The 18,456-nt window shown below is 39.8% G+C and overlaps 1 protein-coding gene across 7 annotated transcripts in view; it reads right to left on the bottom strand.

The window, feature by feature from the left end:
• Positions 1–18,456, bottom strand: part of VEPH1 (ventricular zone expressed PH domain containing 1) — a 384,254-nt gene that overhangs the window by 39,205 nt on the left and 326,593 nt on the right. For 5 of the 7 annotated variants that reach the window (XM_069561331.1, XM_069561307.1, XM_069561406.1 and 2 more), the window contains one exon: positions 1,784–2,839. The exons of 1 other annotated variant lie outside the window; for it this stretch is intronic. In XM_069561331.1, coding sequence (XP_069417432.1) covers positions 2,821–2,839 — 19 coding nt within the window. In that variant the 3' untranslated portion in view covers positions 1,784–2,820. Of the gene's footprint in view, positions 1–1,783; positions 2,840–18,456 lie in introns of those variants that run through there. One more of the 7 variants, XM_069561359.1, reaches the window with a different exon arrangement.

Below are 18,456 nucleotides of genomic sequence, written 5' to 3'. Positions count from 1 at the left end.
CTTTACTTAAAGATTTTGATATTTTGATGACTCATCTGGACCCTTTCACCATCATTCTTTGACTACCCCTAAGCCTCTACTTCTCTACCTCTGCCAACCCTTGGAACATTCGCAGCCTAGACCTTGTCATCACCTGGAAGTACTTCTGAATTTTTTCCCCTTTGGCCACGACCTTCAACTTGCCCCATTTCTTGATCCCTCTGCAATGGTTCTTCTCTCTGTCCCAGCCCTGGCACTCCCCCATGTAGCCTGTGACAGGCCCGTTCCAACCTCTTTTCTCTGTGTTCACTTGTGTCCTAGAATCTCATCTGGACCAGACATGGTTCCTGAAAATGTATATTTAGGAAAGAGAACAGCTTTGATTTCATAGTGATGGCCTTCCTCTTAACGTTTCCTTCCTTTTCTAGCCTGTAGACCCACTGTACCTTTTGTTCCTGGCTGTATGTCTGAGAAAGAGTGTGGGGAAGGCACATCATACATGTAACCACTTCTGCTCAGAAGTGACCACATCGATTGCTTCTTCTCTAATTCTATTGTCCAGTAGAGTTGCAAGGAAGCAGGGAAATGTAGATATACACAGAGATATCCACAAGCAGTAATAGTTTCTCTGACATCTACCTTGTAAGATTGTTTTGAGAATTATAGTCAATAACATTTGTAAAGTATTTCCTCAGTGTTTGGTAGATAGTTTTCTCAATAACTATCTGGTATTTTTCAGTTTGATGAAAGTTGTTTTTCTCATTGTAAGTGAATGAATTCTGTGCGTTTGGTTAATGCAAGCCAAAGTCAGAGAAATTGCTTCATACCCAGAGTATTGATAAAAGCACATTTCTGGGTCTGCAAATACAAAGACTACCTAGAAACCAGCTAGAAACACCATCATGTGAAGTCACATCTTGGGGGCAGTCAGCTCTGAGGTCATATTGCTCAGGCACATATTTCCTTCTGATCTTAGCTGGGCTTTCAATATTAAGAGCCACAGGACAGAGTATATATGTATCTATCTATCTGAATTTTAGGGTTTACCCTTAGTTAACACTAGCAGGCTACCTTGTCTTATTCCTCACAGCAGCTCCTGAGGGTTTTGTAGGATGTCTGCTATGGAGTATCCTGGTATTGCCTGGTGTGGGGTTTGCCTGGAAGTCTTGTCACTCACTCCATAACCACCAATACCCTGGCTGACTTACCCTCTAATCCTGACCCCTCATATGCCATCCTAGTAATTCATTACCTTTATATCCTCTAATGCTTCTGCCACTTGCTGCCCAGATGAGGTCACATCTACCCCAAAGGCAGGCATGGGTCATCTGCCCCAATATCAATTTTACTCAATGGTGAGAAATAAAAACTATTTTTATTATTTTGGAATAAGCGTAAATATATTAGGGAATAGAATGTAAATTCTCCTGAATTTTGAACCTAGAACTCAAGCAACTTCCCTATAAATTGGGCAGAACTCTGGCTCTGCTTCTAGTTTGATTCCCTTTGCTGTGTAGATACACTGGGGGAGGAGGTAAGGAGCACAGCTCCTCTCACCTGCCCACCTGGTGAACTTGGACTTGTTCTGGCTGAGTCTCCCACAGACCCTGTTCCAGCATGGTATCTCTGAGAGGTCATTCCTGATGTTCTCTGGCTGGTAGAGATACCTCTTATTCATTCTCAGAGTCGTGCAAGGTTCTCTTAAGGATCTTGTTTATAATGTTATTATTAGGTTGGTGAAAAAGCAATTGTGAAAAAAAAAAGAAGTAATTGTGGTTTTGGACCATGAAATTTAAATTATAACTAGGCTCAAACACATCTTTATTAATCAAAATAGGAACCATTTACAGTCAACATAGTTTTGCCAATGAGAAATGTTTCTTTATTCCTATAGCATAAGAATCTGTGCTTCGGGATTCAACAAGTCCTTGAAAAGTATTTTCTGCCTCCTGCGGGTTGTGGAAGCACTGTCCCTGCAAAAAGTTTTTGAAATGTTTGAAGAAGTGGTAGTCTGTTAGTGAGAGGTCAGGTGAATTTGGTGGGTGAGGCAAAACTTCGTAGCCCAATTTGTTCAACTTTCGAAGTGTTGGTTTTGTGACACACAGTTGGGCATTGTTGCAGAGAAGAATTGGGCCCTTTCTGTTGACCAATGCCAGCTGCAGGCACTGCAGTTTTCAGTGCATTTCATTGATTTGATGAGCATACTTCTCAGATGTAATGGTTTTGCCTGGATTCACAGAACTTGTGGATCAGATGGTCAGCAGACCACCAAACAGTGACTCTGATCTTCTTTTGGTGCAGGTTTAGCTTTGGGAAGTGCTTTGAAGCTTCTTGGTCCAACTACTGAGCTGATCATCGCCAGTTGTTGTATAAAGTCCACTTTTTGTCACATGTCACAATCCAATTGGGAAAAGGTTCGTTGTTCCTGCATAGAATAAGAGAAGATGACACTTCAAAATGATGATTTTTTTGATTTGCAGTCAGCTCACAAAGCGCCCACTTATTGAGCTTTTTCACCTTTCCAGTTTGCTTCAAATGCCAAACGACTGAAGAATGGTCGATTCTCTGAGTTCTTGGACAACTTCTAAATGTAGCTGTAAGAGGATCAGCTTCGATGATCCTTTCAGTTGTTTGTTGTTACTTCCGACGGTCAGCTGTTGTGCTCATCTTCAAGGCTCTCATCTCCTTTGAAAAACTTCTTGAACCACCACCGTACTGTACATTCATTAGCAGTTCCTGGGCCAAATGCATTGCTGATGTTGCAAGTGGTCTCTGCTGCTTTATGACCCATTTTGAACTTGGATAAGAAAATCGCTTGAATTTGTTTCTTTTTTTTTTTGTCTAACATCGTTTCTCTGGTCTAAAATAAATATAAACAGCAGGTAACAAGTCATTGGCAAAAATCACAAAGCAAGAAATGCACATTAAAATGATGTAAAATATAACCACATATAAGAATGTATTCCAACATAAAACAAAGTTCAACAATGTGAAAATGCAATTACTTTTGCACCAACCTAAATATTTAGTTATTTAATAAACACATATAGCACTTACTATGGGCTTCCCAGGTGCCTCAGTGGGTAAAGAATCCTCCTGCAATGCAGGAGACATGGGTTTGATCCCTGCCTGGGTGGAGAAGATCCCGTGGAGGAGGGCATGGCAACACAGTCCAGTATTCTTGCCTGCAGAATCCCCATGGACAGTGAAGCCTGGCTGGCTACAGTTCATAGGGTTGCAAAGAGTCGGACATGACTGAAGTGCTTGAGCACACGTGCATAGTAGTTACTAAGGGCAAGGCAATCTTCTAAGTGATGAATATACGTTAATTCTCACAGCCACCACATAAGAGGGGATCTTGTGTGTGTGTGTAGGTGAATGTACAGTTGACCCTTGAACAACACAGGGGCACTGACCTTTCACATAGTTAAAAATCCAAGTGTAATTTATACTCTGCCATCCATATCCCCAGTTTATCTGTATCCGAGGACATCAGTCAATCACAGATTGTGTACTACTGTAATATTTACTGTGAAAAAAAATCCCTGTTTAAGCGGATCTTACTGTTGCAACCTGTGTTGTTCAAGGGTCTTCTGTAGATGTGTGTGTGTGTGTGTGTGTGTGTGCGTGCACGCACACATGCATGTATGAAACACTGAGGCACAGAAGTCAAATAACTTTCCCAAAGTCACACGGTCACATACTATAGGCTATAAGACAGAGCCAGAATTTGAATTCAGATATCTAAGTTCTTGTGTTTACTGCCTGTTGCATGAGTTGATGGGTAACTTCTATTCTTCTCTAGACTATAAGGGCTTTGAGGACAGTTTTATTGATCTCTGTGTCCCTCTAGGCTAGAATGGGGCCAGGCACACAATAATAGTGCAGCAAATGTTGGCTAACCCTCTTTCAGAGAGGATGGAGGTTGGTAGGACTGTGTGCCTGGGGCAAGTTATACCCACTTAATCACCCCGTCACCTTCTCTAAATAAATAGCCCATGGCCTCTAATTGCCAGAGGAATTTTAAGCTCATCCTGTGCTTAGTGGAACAAGTTGTAAAATTTTTGTGTAAAATAACTTTTGACATTTTTCTAGAATATTTTAACGATTTCTTTGAATGACTGGGAATTGTACAATTGCAATTTCCCTCTGCACCCTGTTGTTTATGATTCCAGGAAGTTTGGCTTGGTTGTGTCTGTCAAGGTCTGTGGGAGTTCAGGAATCTGCATGCCAAGCTTTAAGATTTCGGTGTGCATTTCACCTGCCCCAGAGCCCTCATGTCAGTTAAGGGCAAACTCCACCAAAAAATAACAGCAACAAAAAACCCGACAGCTTTAAAGGATGTGGAAGGGGAAGCAAATGCCACAGCTTGCAGTTTCCCTTTGAAATCTTTCCTAAGCCACATTTCAAGAAGGTGTTTTGGAATTACAATTTTATATTTCCTGTAAGTTGAAGCATTTTGAAAACATACTTGTTGCAAGTGATGACTGGTTAGAAATAAATTCACTGAGTATTAGTTCCACAAAGAAGTAATCATCAGAGCTTAAGAAAGCAAAACATAGAAAATATGTTTTTCATAAGGATCAAGCTGGGGATCTTCTTTACTTTGTTTACAATAAAAAGGAGGGTCTTGCATTGCAGCATGCTTTCTCTTTGTAGTTCTGGTTTTCCCTGGTTGGCCCCACCTTATCTCTCTCTCTTGTGTGTGCGCGTGCGCTCATACACACACACACACACACACTTTTTTTGTTTGTTCCTATTTGGAATATTTTGAGAAAAAGTGGTCTCCCTACCATAATCCCCCATGTCAACATCCACTACTATGGCAAATTGCTATATAACTTTTACCTGTTAGGACCAAACTGAAGCCAGGACAGGCTCTAAGGGGCAGGCCAGTAGGCAGTGTAGCTAGACCAATCAGAAAAATCCCTGTAGCCCCCCGCCCGCGCCAGACCCGAGCCAATCCAGATAGGGATGCAAGGTTTAAAAGTCCCGCATGCTCGTACAGTTTAACCGATCAGCTATTCTGTTACAGAAACAAAGAACCGTCTGTATAAAAGTATATGTGATTCAGAACTCGGGGCCCTTGTCGGATTCCACTGTGCTGGATGAAACCTGGGCCCTGGCTCGAGCTAGTAATAAACCCCTTTATGCTTTTGCATTGCTGCGGAGGTCTTATTCTCTCAGTTTTGGGGACTTGGACTCTGGGCATAACATCTGGGGGCTCGTCCGGGATCCCTTTAACTGGGAAGAATAACATTCTCCCGGTAGAAGGGGTTTCTTCACTTGGAGGAAAGCTATCTGAACACCGGTGTTAAGTTTGGTTAGCCAGTGTAAGACCGAGGCCCAGCTTACGCGCTGGAAGGCAGCTGGCTCTGGTGAGAAGAGAGCTCTTGTCAGGCTTAATCAGGGGCGAATTAGTCATCTTAGCCAGCGTAAGGCCGAGGCCCGGCATCGTGCTGGGAAGGCGGCTGGCTCTGTGAACGCCTTGTTGGTAAGATAACCTAGAGGGATAGGAGGGTTCAGGGGGCCCAGGAAGACCTAGTACTGTGTTCTCGGCCGAGGTTTGTCTCCTCTGTTCGTCGCATCTTTGTGTGTGCCGGCATTGTCACTGCTCTCTGTGTGTTCGTCTTGTCTCCTGTGTTCTATCCTGTAATCATGGGGCAAGAGACTTCCACTCCATTGTCCCTTAGGACTGATCATTTTTCTGATTTTAAGTCTAAGCACAGAATCTATCGGTGCTGGTGAAGAAGAACAAATTAATAACTTTTTGCAGCACAGAATGGCTGACCTTCCATGTAGGCTGGCCCTCAGAAGGCACCTTTCACTTGGGAACAGTACACCAAGTCCGAGATATCATCTTCCGACTGCGGATCGGACACCCTGACCAAGCCCCCCGCCCCCCTTGGGTAAAACCTTTTTTTGCCTCAACAGGGATTTTCTACCCCTCAGGTGTTGGCGACACATGTAAGAAAGAACCCAAAGAATCTCAAGGAGCCTGAACCAACAGCGCCACTATATACCCCATCTTGCAGGGGAAATTGTTAGGGGAAGCTCACTGATTGAAACCGCCCCACCCTGGCCAGGCACCATAGTAACCATTTGCATGAGTTGTTTTATGACAGGAGATCTGATAAAGAATACGGAACTAATAAGCCTTCACCAACCCAAAGAGTTTGGGAAAGGTTTAAAGGAGACACCGCCTGTACATTGTGAGCCACGCGGCAGAGCAGTTCTCCTTGGTTTCCTTACCCTGCTGCTCTTCACCCGGGTGCCCTTTCCCAATAAAATCTCTTGCTTTGTCAGCACATATGTCTCCTCGGACAATTCATTTCCGAGTGTTAGGGAAGAGCCCAGTTTTGGGCCCTGGAAGTGGTCCCTCTTCCTGCAGCAAATGGTGACTCTGGTGGGACTCTTCTTCACCGAGACTGACATCCTGACCACTCGGGGTACTCAGGGGCCAGCTTGCCTGCCAATGGACCAGACCCAGCGGCCGCAACTGGGACCCTTTTGTCCCTGGTCTCCTGACGCGGACAACTGGCCAGAGTGCCCCGACTGGTAAGAAACAAAAAACTTTATTGATCTCTCTCCCCTTCCCTCTCTGTCTCCTCTCAACCCTTCCTATCCTTCCCTGTTTTTCTAGTCCCCTGGTCCTAGACTCAGAAATCTGGTCGAAGGGCCCTCAGCCTGAGCTGAGGATTGGAGACTGATCACCTCCTCTTGGCAGAAAACTCAAATTCTGGTTCTGATTTCTGGTAGGGCAGGGTTCCAGTCCTCCCTTCTCTGGAAGCCCAGGGAAAAGTCCCATAAGGCCTGGGTATCTGTAGGTGGCAGGAGACATCTGTAAGGCCACCCCTTTTGCCCCCTCTCCCGCCTCCTCCCCCTTCTTTCAACCTGGCTTCCTTTCCTCCCTTAAAATCTTTGATGTTACGGAAAGGCTTGGTGGGCTACAGACCACAGGTCACAAACAGTCTGATACGACTGAGTGACTTCACCTTCACTTTGATGAGGACTGCCGGGTTTATATGTGTGTGTTTTAACTCTGATCTGTGTAGTGATTTTTGATGGCCATTTTGCTTTGTCTGGCCACCATGTGGTTTAGACCTGCCGCCATTTGTTAGAACTTGATTTTCTTTCCCTGTGCCTTGAGACCAGGGCTCTCAGGAACACTTATCTAGACTATCTCTAACTCCTGACATGGGGAAAAAAAAAAAGACTTGAAGCTAGATCTTGCACTGTGTCTGTCTAAATATGTCTTGGTATGTCTCTGTTTCTGGGTAATATTTTTGAGGTTAATTTGTATATGAGATCTATTTATCTGGCTTAAATAAAGGTAAGCACTTACAAATCAAGTAATTCTAAATTAAACAATAAATTCCAGGTTCATGTGAACTGGGAAATATTCAATGTTAAATACCTGATATTAATGTTTGTTGACCTATCTAATATAGACATGTCTTAGAGTACTTAACGTTAAAAAAAAATATTTTCATTGTACCTAGGTTTAATATGTTAAATATTATATCTGTTACAAGTTTGTCAACAAAAAAAATTACCTCAAGTAAAAAAACTTCAAAAAAAATGTAAATGAGATATGAGCTTTTAGATAGACTTTATTAAGAATAATTATGCTTTAGGAATGTCTGTCTGAATAGTCCGTCCAAATTGGGGTAACTTGAATTGGGTTGTGCTAAACTAAGTGACACAAGTTCACTGACTAGCTAGCTCATTTCCAAATAGAGTAAAATTTTGAAACATTTATTACTGAACATTAGTTTCCTCTTACAAAGAAGCTGAAGAAATTTAGGACTGTTAATGACTAAAAATAAGCTGGCACAAAAACTTGAATTTGGCTTTTCTCTCTGTTAAAAGGACACACTTTCTTCAGATGTTGAACCGCATTTGACAATAGATTTAAGTTCATTTGCCTCTTAAATGGTCTGTTCTGTATTTGCCTCTGAAATCCCATATTGTTACTTTGGCTGAGTGAATAGCTATTGTTTCAAAGTGACCTATAGTCCCATCTGACTGAGTGCTCAAAACCTTTCTGATATTTGTTGACAAAACTTCATAAATTATTCTATGAAGCACTTTTGGCTTCTAGCTAACTTTGGGGTGCTTCAGAGGGCCCCTGAAGCATCCCAAAGAGAGATATTAAACTGTGTTTATTTGGTTGGTTAAATTACATAAAAAAAGATGATCAAATGAGTAATACATCTGCTCATATTATAATGTAGGGTAAAATTACTAATACAGATATCCTAAAAATTATATGGAGTTTTTAACATTCTAACATGTCCTGGTATTTTAATGAAAAACCTGATGACTTCACAAAAGTCAGCAAAAGGACTGAATAAACCAGTGAATATGCTTATAACTTTTATGGTTTCTATCTAAAAAAAATTATGGGGTTGAATCTTATGTTTTCAGGGAGTAGGGAAAATCTTCTTCTCAAACTAATTATGACAATACTTTGGTAAAATTAAACATTATAAACAAAACAATTATATTTTCTATCTGACTCCTCCAAAAATTGGAAGTTCTTAGGTTTCCAGTAAGTCTATCAAATGAGTTAGGAAGGTTATCTCACAGATAAAAAAAAATCTCAAGAAATTTTTGAAACCTTGAAAAGGGAAAAATTCACTCAGATTTGTTAGGCAAAATCTGTGATAAGCCTTTGGTGTGAGATTCCCAGCCCTGTTTTATTTTAAAAGTTCAGTCTGAAACTGTATAAATGTTTCAGCAAAATAAAAAGCCTATAATCAATTATGGTTATAAAAATCATTAGACCAAAATCAGTAAAAACAGACCTATTTTGCAAACAAACTAGCCTTAATTTGGTTATATTTAATAAAAATAAGAGTAACTTTAAGGAAAAAAAAGATATTTCGAAATGTTAAATACCAGTTTGTTAATGGAGGTCTGCATCTAGTAAGACTCATCTCTTAGATAGTTCTTTGCTGTTACATAATGTTAATGTAAAATTTAACTGAATTCTTGAAGAACACCCTAAGTTTGTTTCTGAAGCTTATCTCAGTAATCTGTCTTTGGATGAAGATCAGATGCCTCATGACCTGCAACCAGAACTGAAAAAAGACATAATCTAAGGGACTGTCTCCAACATAGATGGAAAGACTTTTTTTATCAGGAGAAACTACACTACACCAGGATGAGAAGATGACGACATCAGAGGTAGACAGCTTCCCCAAGATGCTGGACCTGATTCGTATGATCGTTTATGTTTTCTTGACTTCTTAGACCTTTACATATAAGTCAAATGCTTTTCTATCATAGGCCTGATCCTATGCTAGTTTCAAAATCAATCCAATTGTTGGGTTTGTGGCCAATAACCTGTGTCTAGTTCTGGGTTATCTTGGTAAATTTCTCTATTACCAGACTAACTGGTTGGCCCTGAGAAAATTTACTTAAAAAATTAAATCATACTAAAGATAATCAGTCTAGTGACACTAAAAAACTGGGCTATATTCCTTATAGATGGTGCCAATATATAATTTCCCTGAAAGATAAAGATTCTACAGAGCAGACTAAATCAGATGACCTGAAGATATACTGGGCTACATCTAATGAAAGTTCTTAACATAAGTCTTACTTGTGACTTTACTAATACTGCTGGCTATGTTATTTGTATTTCACCTGTTTTACAAAATTGCTGTTTCTTACACTGTATGTGTGTGAGGCCTCTAATAGAATAATATATAGTCCCATATGAGATCAATAATGGTAACAGTGTAACTCTAGATACGGTAAGAAGCAACAAGAGGGAATATTTTCCTGGACCAAAAAGTAGTGGTGGTCCAGAGAATTTTAGATACTGTTTCATGGCCTAGTCCAGTAACAGCACATTGAGTGGCCTGTTTACCTGAAAATGGATACTCTCAGCACCCTGGGATAAAATGGTCATGACGTGCCCCCCTCAAAAAGTCAAGTTTATGAGCAAAAAGGGGCTTTACCAACTGAAGACTGACACTCGCCATCTGCATCTACAAAGATTAAATCATGGTCACTGCAACTGCTGACTTTCAATGCCCCTGAAAGGAATTCAGGGTAAAAATCAGAAATGAGGCACTCTGTGCTCTGGGAAAAACTGGCAAAACAGGCCATCAGATAGTTAGATCTTTTCAGGAAAAGATTTTATGAGTCCCAATTCTTGTATCTTCTCATATCTAGAAAAACACTGTCATTAACGGTAAAATCTGCTTTGGCTATTAAAAATAGTTTACAATTAAAAGTCAAAATAGAGTAGCTATGGTTCAAATATCCTGGGAAATAACTAGGTGATGCTATGGGTGTACTTTCAGATTAGACCTTGTATTGCTAAACACTTGAGTTTTCTGAGTCGTGTCAGGCTTGGATGCCACCATTTTCAAAACAATGTCTGCTGGAAGCTACTAACCTTACTTTTTATAAAACTAGGCAACTGGCTACATGGCTACAAGCCTCCCTGAAGTGCCAGGTCCAGACTGGGTTTCAGACCTATTCTTCTAAAAAGAAATGAGATTAAGATTTTAATCATACAAGACTCAGATCTAAAACTTGGAACTCAGAAATACTTCCGATTCAGTGTCTATACTCCAAGCTGGGGCAGTCCTATGCCACATTTTGACAGAAAGTTATCATAGTCATTGTTGCCTAGTTCCCTAAAATTAAAACTGAGCCGGACTCTGTGGGGCTCTGGAGTACAGATCTGCTCTGTGTTCTCCATTTCTTATCTGTAGGATATAGACTTTGTTCAGCCTCCTTGGCCTTCCCTGAATTCCAAAGCTTGGATTCAAACAATTGCTAATCAGGGAAGGGAGGGGATACGAAAACAGAAACAATCAAAGGTTGGTACAGCCTCCAGACAGAGTCCTGGTTCCTACTCAAAGAAATATGCATAACAATGTCTTTGAGCCCCCACCCAGGTAAAAGACTTCAGACTGAACACAAGATTCTTGGAGCACTGCTCTGTTGCCTCACCACCAACCGATCAGAAGGGGTCACAAACCCTGTAACCCTCACCCCAAATGTTGCCTTCTGTTTCCAGGGACCAGAGATGACCATCCTGTTAGGTCTCTTGTTTGGCCCTTGTCTATTTCATCTCTGAGAGGGACCAACTAAATTGCTGCAACTACAAGGGTAAAAGCTGGTTTCAGATGTGAAAAACCCCAACTTAGATCAGGTAGAGAGACTTCTGCTTTGCTAGGCAGGCCTACGCCCATGCACAGCAGGAAGAAATTACAGAAGAAAGAGACCTCCGCACCAATTCCCAAAAAGTATCTTGAGTATGATGAAGTCTCTCAGGGGGCCTATGTGCTGTGTTAAGGGGAAAACGTTGTTTTTATGTAAATCACTCAGAGATAATCAGGGAGTCCCTGGCCAAGATAAAAAAAAGGCTAAATCAAAAAAGAAAAAAAAATGTCTCAAAATTAATTTGAGTTCTGGTTCCAACAGTCCCTGTGGTTAACAACGTTAATTTCTACCGTGGTGGGCCCTCTAATAGTGCTACTATTAATACTTACTTTTGGTCCATGCATAATAACTAAGCTTGTTGCCTTTATAAAAGACCGCGTCAATACCATCCAACTGATGGTACTGAGGCAACAGTATCAGGCCCTGCCCCAAAATAAAGAGGAAGATTCCTCTATGTAGCTGAAGACAGGGGGGAATGTTAGGACCAAACTGAAGCCAGGACAGGCTCTAAGGGGCAGGCCTGCAGGCAATGTAGCTAGACCAGTCAGAAAAATCCCCGTAGCCCTCCGCCTGCGCCAGACCCGAGCCAATCCAGATAGGGATGCAAGGTTTAAAAGTCCCCCGCGCGTGTATGGTTTAACCAATCAGCCATGCTGTTACAGAAACAAAGAACCGTCTGTATAAAAGTAGATGTGATTCAGAACTCGGGGCCCTTGTCAGATTCCACTGTGCTGGATGAAACCTGGGCCTTGGCTCAAGCTAGTAATAAACCCCTTTATGCTTTTGCATTGCTGTGGACATCTTATTCTCTCAGTTTTGGGGACTTGGACTCTGGGCATAACATTACCATTATCTAACGTGCATCTGATTTTCTTTTCCCAAAACTGGAAATAGTTATTCATGTCTTTCTATGATCAGATAGTAAATTATGTCAAAAACTGTTCTCTCTCCCTGTTTCCCTCCTACTCGTGCCACTCTTCTCCCGTCTCTGACTTTACAAACAAGTCATGGCTGTTTTTACAGTCAGAGTACCTAGAGGGAAGAAATAGTTCTATTTCCTCTTGAGGGCAGTCTAGCAAATTCTGCTACCACCTGAAGAGGTGCAACAGTAGAGCAAGGCCAAAGGGATCATGTGGTTGAATTCAGACCTGGAGCCAGTTTCTTTGGATAGAAATGGCTTTGCCACTAATTGTTCATGGCATACTAAGGGCTATGGGTTACAAAGATTTTAAATAACAAGGATTTAGGGTAGTATGTTGTAAGTTACTTGTTGAGTATTACTTGTGGTAGATAGAGTGTGAAAAACATAACTGACATAGCCAAAGATCAAGGTTTCACATATTCATAATTAGAATGTATATGTATATATGTATATGTCAATGAATACATATATTTCTATGGCCTTTTTTAATCTCCCAAGGGATTTAATATTATTTACCAAAATACACATGATATAAAGAGAGAAATAAAATAGACAACAAGTGGATGAGGGCACCAGGCCCTGAGAGGGTAGGGAGGATGCGGATGAATCTGGAGGTGATCTTAGTACCTGCAGTGTGTGCTGTAAGGCTGGGTCTCTGCTTGCGTTGGGCTACGAGGGCTCTTTGCTACATGTCTCCACTACGTGTTGGGCTATATTTGCTCAGCCACTAATATAAGAGACATAGGCCCAAATCTGACTTAGCAGGAGTAAAGCCACTTCTGATACTAAAAATAACAGGAGGAACTTCTCATAGAGGGTATAGTAAAACAATGAAGTCCTCAGCAATATTCTTCAAGTAAGTATAGCGATGAGTTATATTTGGTTGCCCATGATCCAGAATGCCTTGTGGCTGGCAGATATTCACTCCTCCAGAAATAGTTGTTCTTCATTTGCAAGTTGCCCATAAATTACTATGGCTTAGAAATCTTTGAGGGAGAGAGAATGGCAAAATGCTATTGTTTTTCTAGGTTAAAATAGGCAACAATACTTTGACAGCCAATATATAGCCAATGTAGAATCAAAAAATTGTATATATATTTTTAATCTCAGAAGTAAATACAATTTTTCTTAATTTCACTGAGTAGCTATTATTATTGCTTACTGTCATTCAATGCTATTTATTTGAATATCCCTCCTGTATCTTTTAGCATCTGTACAGAGGAAAGAGGGCAGAAGTTAAAAGATTTAAATAAAATTTCTTATATATTTTCTTTATTTGCATTAGATTCTTATATTTTTTTATGAAAGTGATATATGTTCATTGTAGAAGATTTAGAAAATACAAAACAGACAAGTGGTTTAAAATCTCACCATCTAAAAACAACTTTGAGATGTTATATAGTATATGTGTTTATGTATTGGGTTGGCCAAAAACTTCATCTGGGTTTTTCTGTAATATCTTATGGAAAAATCTGAATGAACTTTTTGGCCAATCCAATAAGCAGTACATGCACTGGCTTAGTTTTCTAATTTTATAAGGGTTAGCTAATTATAGCCCTAAACACTAACACCATACTTTCTCTACTTACAGTTGAGTATAACTATTCATTTCCTATTTACTTTAAACACATAAGTAATGTGGAATGGGAAGAAAAGCACAAAAACAGAGCTTTAAGTATCAGGTCAAATTTTGAGATAAAGTCTGACATTCACAAACAACACCTACCCCATTAAAAAAAAAATTAAATCCTTTTAGGTCTCAGTTTCTACATAGCAAAAATGTCACCAAAGTGCTTCAGAAAGTGGGATGCACACTCTAACTACTTCTATTCAATACAGTATTAGAAGTCCTGGTCACAGCAGTCAGATAAGGAAATGAAACAAAAGTATCCAAATTGGAAGGGAATAGATCAAATTGTCACTATATGCATCTAACATGATACTATATATAGAAATCCTAAGGACTCCTAGGAGTAAGATACAAGTAGTAGGATACAAGATTAACATTCAGAAACCAGTAGCATTTCTTTACACTGACAATGAAATATCAAAAAGGGAATGTAAAAAAAAAACTTAAAAAAAAAAAAGAGATACCTGATAATAAAACTGAACAAAAAGACTTATATTCTGAGAACTAGAAAACATTAATAAAGGAAATTAAACAGTATTCAAAGAAATGGAAAGCTATCCCATGCTCCAGGATTGGAAGAATTAACATTACTAAAATGGCAATACTACCCAAAGTAATCTACAGATTTAATGTGATCCCTATCAAATTACGCATGACATTTTTCACAGAACTAGGACAAATAATACAAAAATTTATAGGGAACCATTAAAAGACCCAGAATTTCCAAAGCAATATTATGGGAAAAACAAAACAAAACAAAACTAAGTAGGAGGCATAACCCTCCCAGACTTCAAGCAATATTACAAAGCTATACTTATCAAAACAGTGTGATATTGATGCAAAAACAGACATATGGGTTAATGGAACAGAATAGAGTAATAAACCCACACAACTATGGTCAATTAAGCTTGGCAAAGGAAGCACAAATATTCAAGGGGAAAAAGATAGTTTCTTTAGTAAGTGGTATTGGGAAAGTTGGACAGTTCAGTTCAGTTGCTCAATCGTGTCAGACTTTTTGCAACCCCATGGACTGCAGCATGTCAGGCTTCCCTGTCCATCACCAACTCTCCACACATAAATCAATGAAGTTAGAACACATCCTCACACCATGCACAAAAATAAACTCTAAATGGCTTAAAGACTTAAACATAAGATACAACACCATAAAACTCCCAGAAGAGGGCACTGGAAAATATTATCTGACATAAATTGTACCAGTATTTCCCAAGTCATACCAATCTCCCAAGGCAATACCAAAAAAAAAAAAAAAAAGAGCGAATGGCACCTAATCAAAGCTTTTGCATAGCAAAGGAAACCACAAACAAAAAGATAACCTATGGAATTAGAGAAAATATTTGCAAATGATGTGACCCATACGGGCTTAATCTCCAAAATATACAAACACCTTTTATAACTCAACAACAAAGACAACAAACAACCCAATCAAAAAGTGGGAAGATCTAAATAGATATTTCTCCAAAGAAGGCATACAGATGGTCAATAGGTGCATGAAAAGATTCTCAACATCACTAATTATTGGTAAGTTGCTTCAGTTGTGTCCAACTCTTCGCGACGCTATGGACTGTAGCCCACCAGGCTCCTCTGTCCATGGGATTCTCTAGGCAAGAATACTGGTATGGGTTGCCATTGACTTCTCCAGAGGATCTTTCTGACCCAGGGATTGAACCCATGTCTCCTGAGGCTCTTGCACGACAGGCAGATTTTTTTTTTTTAACCGCTGAGCCACTAGGGAAGCCAAATGCAAATCAAAACTACAATGAAATATCACCTCACACCAGTTAGAATGGCCATCATTAAAAATTCTACAAATAACAAATGCTGGAAATGGTTTGGAGAAAAGGGTGCCCTCCTACAATGTTGGTGGGAATGTAAGTTGGTGCAGCCACTATGGAAAACAGTAGGAGACTCCTCAGAAAACTAAAACTAGAATTACTATATGATTCAGCATATAGCTGGATAAAACCATAATTCAAAAACTTACATGCACCCCTATGTTCATAACAGCACTATTCACAATAGCCAAGACATGGAAACAACCCAAATGTCTAACAACAGATGAATGGATAAAGAAGATATAGTGTATATATACAATGGAATACTACTCAACCATAAGAAAGAAGGAAACAATGTCATTTATAGTAACATGGATACACTAGAGATTATCATACTAAGTGCAATAAGTCAGAAAGAGACAAATACCATGTGATATCACACATGTAGAATCTCAAATATGGCACAAATGAATCTATCTACTAAACAGAAACGGGCTCACAGACATAGAGAACAGATTTGTGGTTGCCAAGGGAGTGGGGGAAGGAGGAGGGATGGACTGGGAGTTTGAGGTTAGTAGATTACATTTAGAATGGATAAACAAGGTCCTACTGTATAGCTTCTGCTGCTGCTAAGTCGCTTCAGTCGTGTCCGACTGTGCGACCCCATAGATGGCAGCCCACCAGGCTCCCCCATCCCTGGGATTCTCCAGGCAAGAACACTGGAGTGGGTTGCCATTAGGGAGCTATATCTAATTTCTTAGGATAATCCATAATGGAAAAGAATATAAAAAGCAAAATATATAGATATAACTGAGTTCACTTTCCTGTACAGCCGCATTAACACAACACTGTAAATGAACTATACTTTAATAAAAAATACAGAACACTGTGCAAATGCAAATGTTATTGTCCTTACTACGTAACATGGTGACTTGGAAGTTGGACCCCGTGACGGGGGCCATAACAGGGTGCTCTTGACCCTTTAATGTTGAGGGAAAAAAGAAGTTAGAAGGAACATTCTGGATCTGGTGTCCAGATCTAGAGTCATGAAGTCAGATTTGAATCCCTCTGTCTTAGTATTCTTCGTTGTCTTTTTTATCAGCATTTCCCTCTTCCAAGCTTTATTTCTATTTTCCTGTTGTCTTTCTGCCTCTTCTTTCTCTTCCTTATCTCTTTCTACTTTTATTCTCTCCCTTCTCTATCTTTAATTGACCTGCATTCCAGACATTTTATGTTAAAACAGGAAAAGAATGGTAGGACACAGCCCTCAGAATTGAATTTGAATTTTGAATCTCAGTGAAAACCTTATACAAAATCTATGACAATCTTGGCTTTAACCAAGCCTACAGCTAAAAAAGAGAAAAGATGATCATTTCTCCTGGATACTCACATATGAGATTTATGGGTGGGTGGGACATCTATAATTCCAGTGGCACTGCTAAGGGAGGAGGTGATCATCTTGGCCACCTATGTGATTGCTCTCAACCGTCCCTCCATCCCCAGGTCACAGCTGCTAGAAATTACAACTCTGGAAAAGTTATCTGAATTTTAGGAGAGAAGCAGACTTTTTCGCTCATGAACTCTATAGGCAGTCTGCGACTTTCATATATAAAGCCTTTCTGAAAGCATAAATGAAAGCTGACTATCAAACATATAAGTTAAGTCTAACTATACCAACTTAAACACAATCTTCAAATATGTATTTCTAATATGCAATATACATGCTGTAAACTTGGATCCTCCCCCCCATAATAAAACACTGGGTCACCTGGCTTAATGTTCAACGAACTTAAGGTTCAATGAACATCTGAATAGGAATGCAATCTACAGCATTTGGCCTGTCCACTGATTTCTATCTTTATCTCAATAGTATTACTTCTATGAAATCCTTATTTTTCACTAATATCAACTATTCCATTTTCCTACTTCCTCTACGTTTTATAAGGGCTTCCGAGGTAGCGCTAGTGGTAAAGAACTCGCTTGCCAGTGCAGGAGACATAAGAGATGCGGGTTCGATCCCTAGGTTGGGAGGATCCCCTGTGGGGGTGGGGAATGGCAACTCACTCCAGTATTTTTGCCTGGAGAATCCCTTGGACAGAGGAGCCTGGTGGGCTATGATCCATAGGGTTGCATAGAGTTGGACAGGACTGAAGCCACTTAGCACACACTACATTTTATAAAATGCTAATGACAAAATATAGTAAAACGGTGAAATTCTTTCCACAGCACCACCCTCTGATAAAGATGGCTGTGCTGGACAAAGTGAGTGGCTGACTGGCCTTAGGCAATTCCCGATATCATGGCTCAAATTGTCTGTTTGGAAGCCAAAAAAAAAAAAAAAAAAAAAAAATCAGAATGTGGACAACAAGGTCTCTAATGCATGCTGTGTGTTAAAAAAAAAAAAAGTGGGTCATGTGGCATTTCTACTAAAGGAAATGCAGGAGCTCTATATTAAAAGGTGGATACGGTAGGAAAAAAAGTAGCCTAATGGTAAAATCTAAACAACAACAGCGGCACCATCATTAACAACAATGAAGTGACTAAGTAGTAAGCATAATAAAGACTTTGATTGTCTAAGATATGCATTTCTATTATTTAATTTTATTTTATTTGGGGGATGGGATGGGGTTTAATGAGATGTGTGTTGAGGCATTTAGAGAAAAGTGAGAAATATTTCTCAGACATTGCCATTTTAATATGTTTTTCTTGAAGCATTATTAAAGTTGACAGTAAAAAGTGGGACTATAAATAAGGGAAGTGACTACCATGTTCTGGGTACTTTGTGGGGTACAAAGATGAGTGAGACACAGTCTTTACCCTTGAGCTCCAGATATAATTTGTGTACTACTGAGAGTACACAAGTAAAAGGTGGGAACAATCAAAATTAAATAATGAGATTTATTTCACTGTACACAAAAAAATTTACTATAAGTGTATTTTAT

Source organism: Ovis canadensis, chromosome 1 (genome assembly GCF_042477335.2).
Source record: "Ovis canadensis isolate MfBH-ARS-UI-01 breed Bighorn chromosome 1, ARS-UI_OviCan_v2, whole genome shotgun sequence".
Taxonomy (NCBI): Eukaryota; Metazoa; Chordata; class Mammalia; order Artiodactyla; family Bovidae; genus Ovis; species Ovis canadensis.
This window is presented reverse-complemented; position numbering and strand designations above follow the sequence as displayed.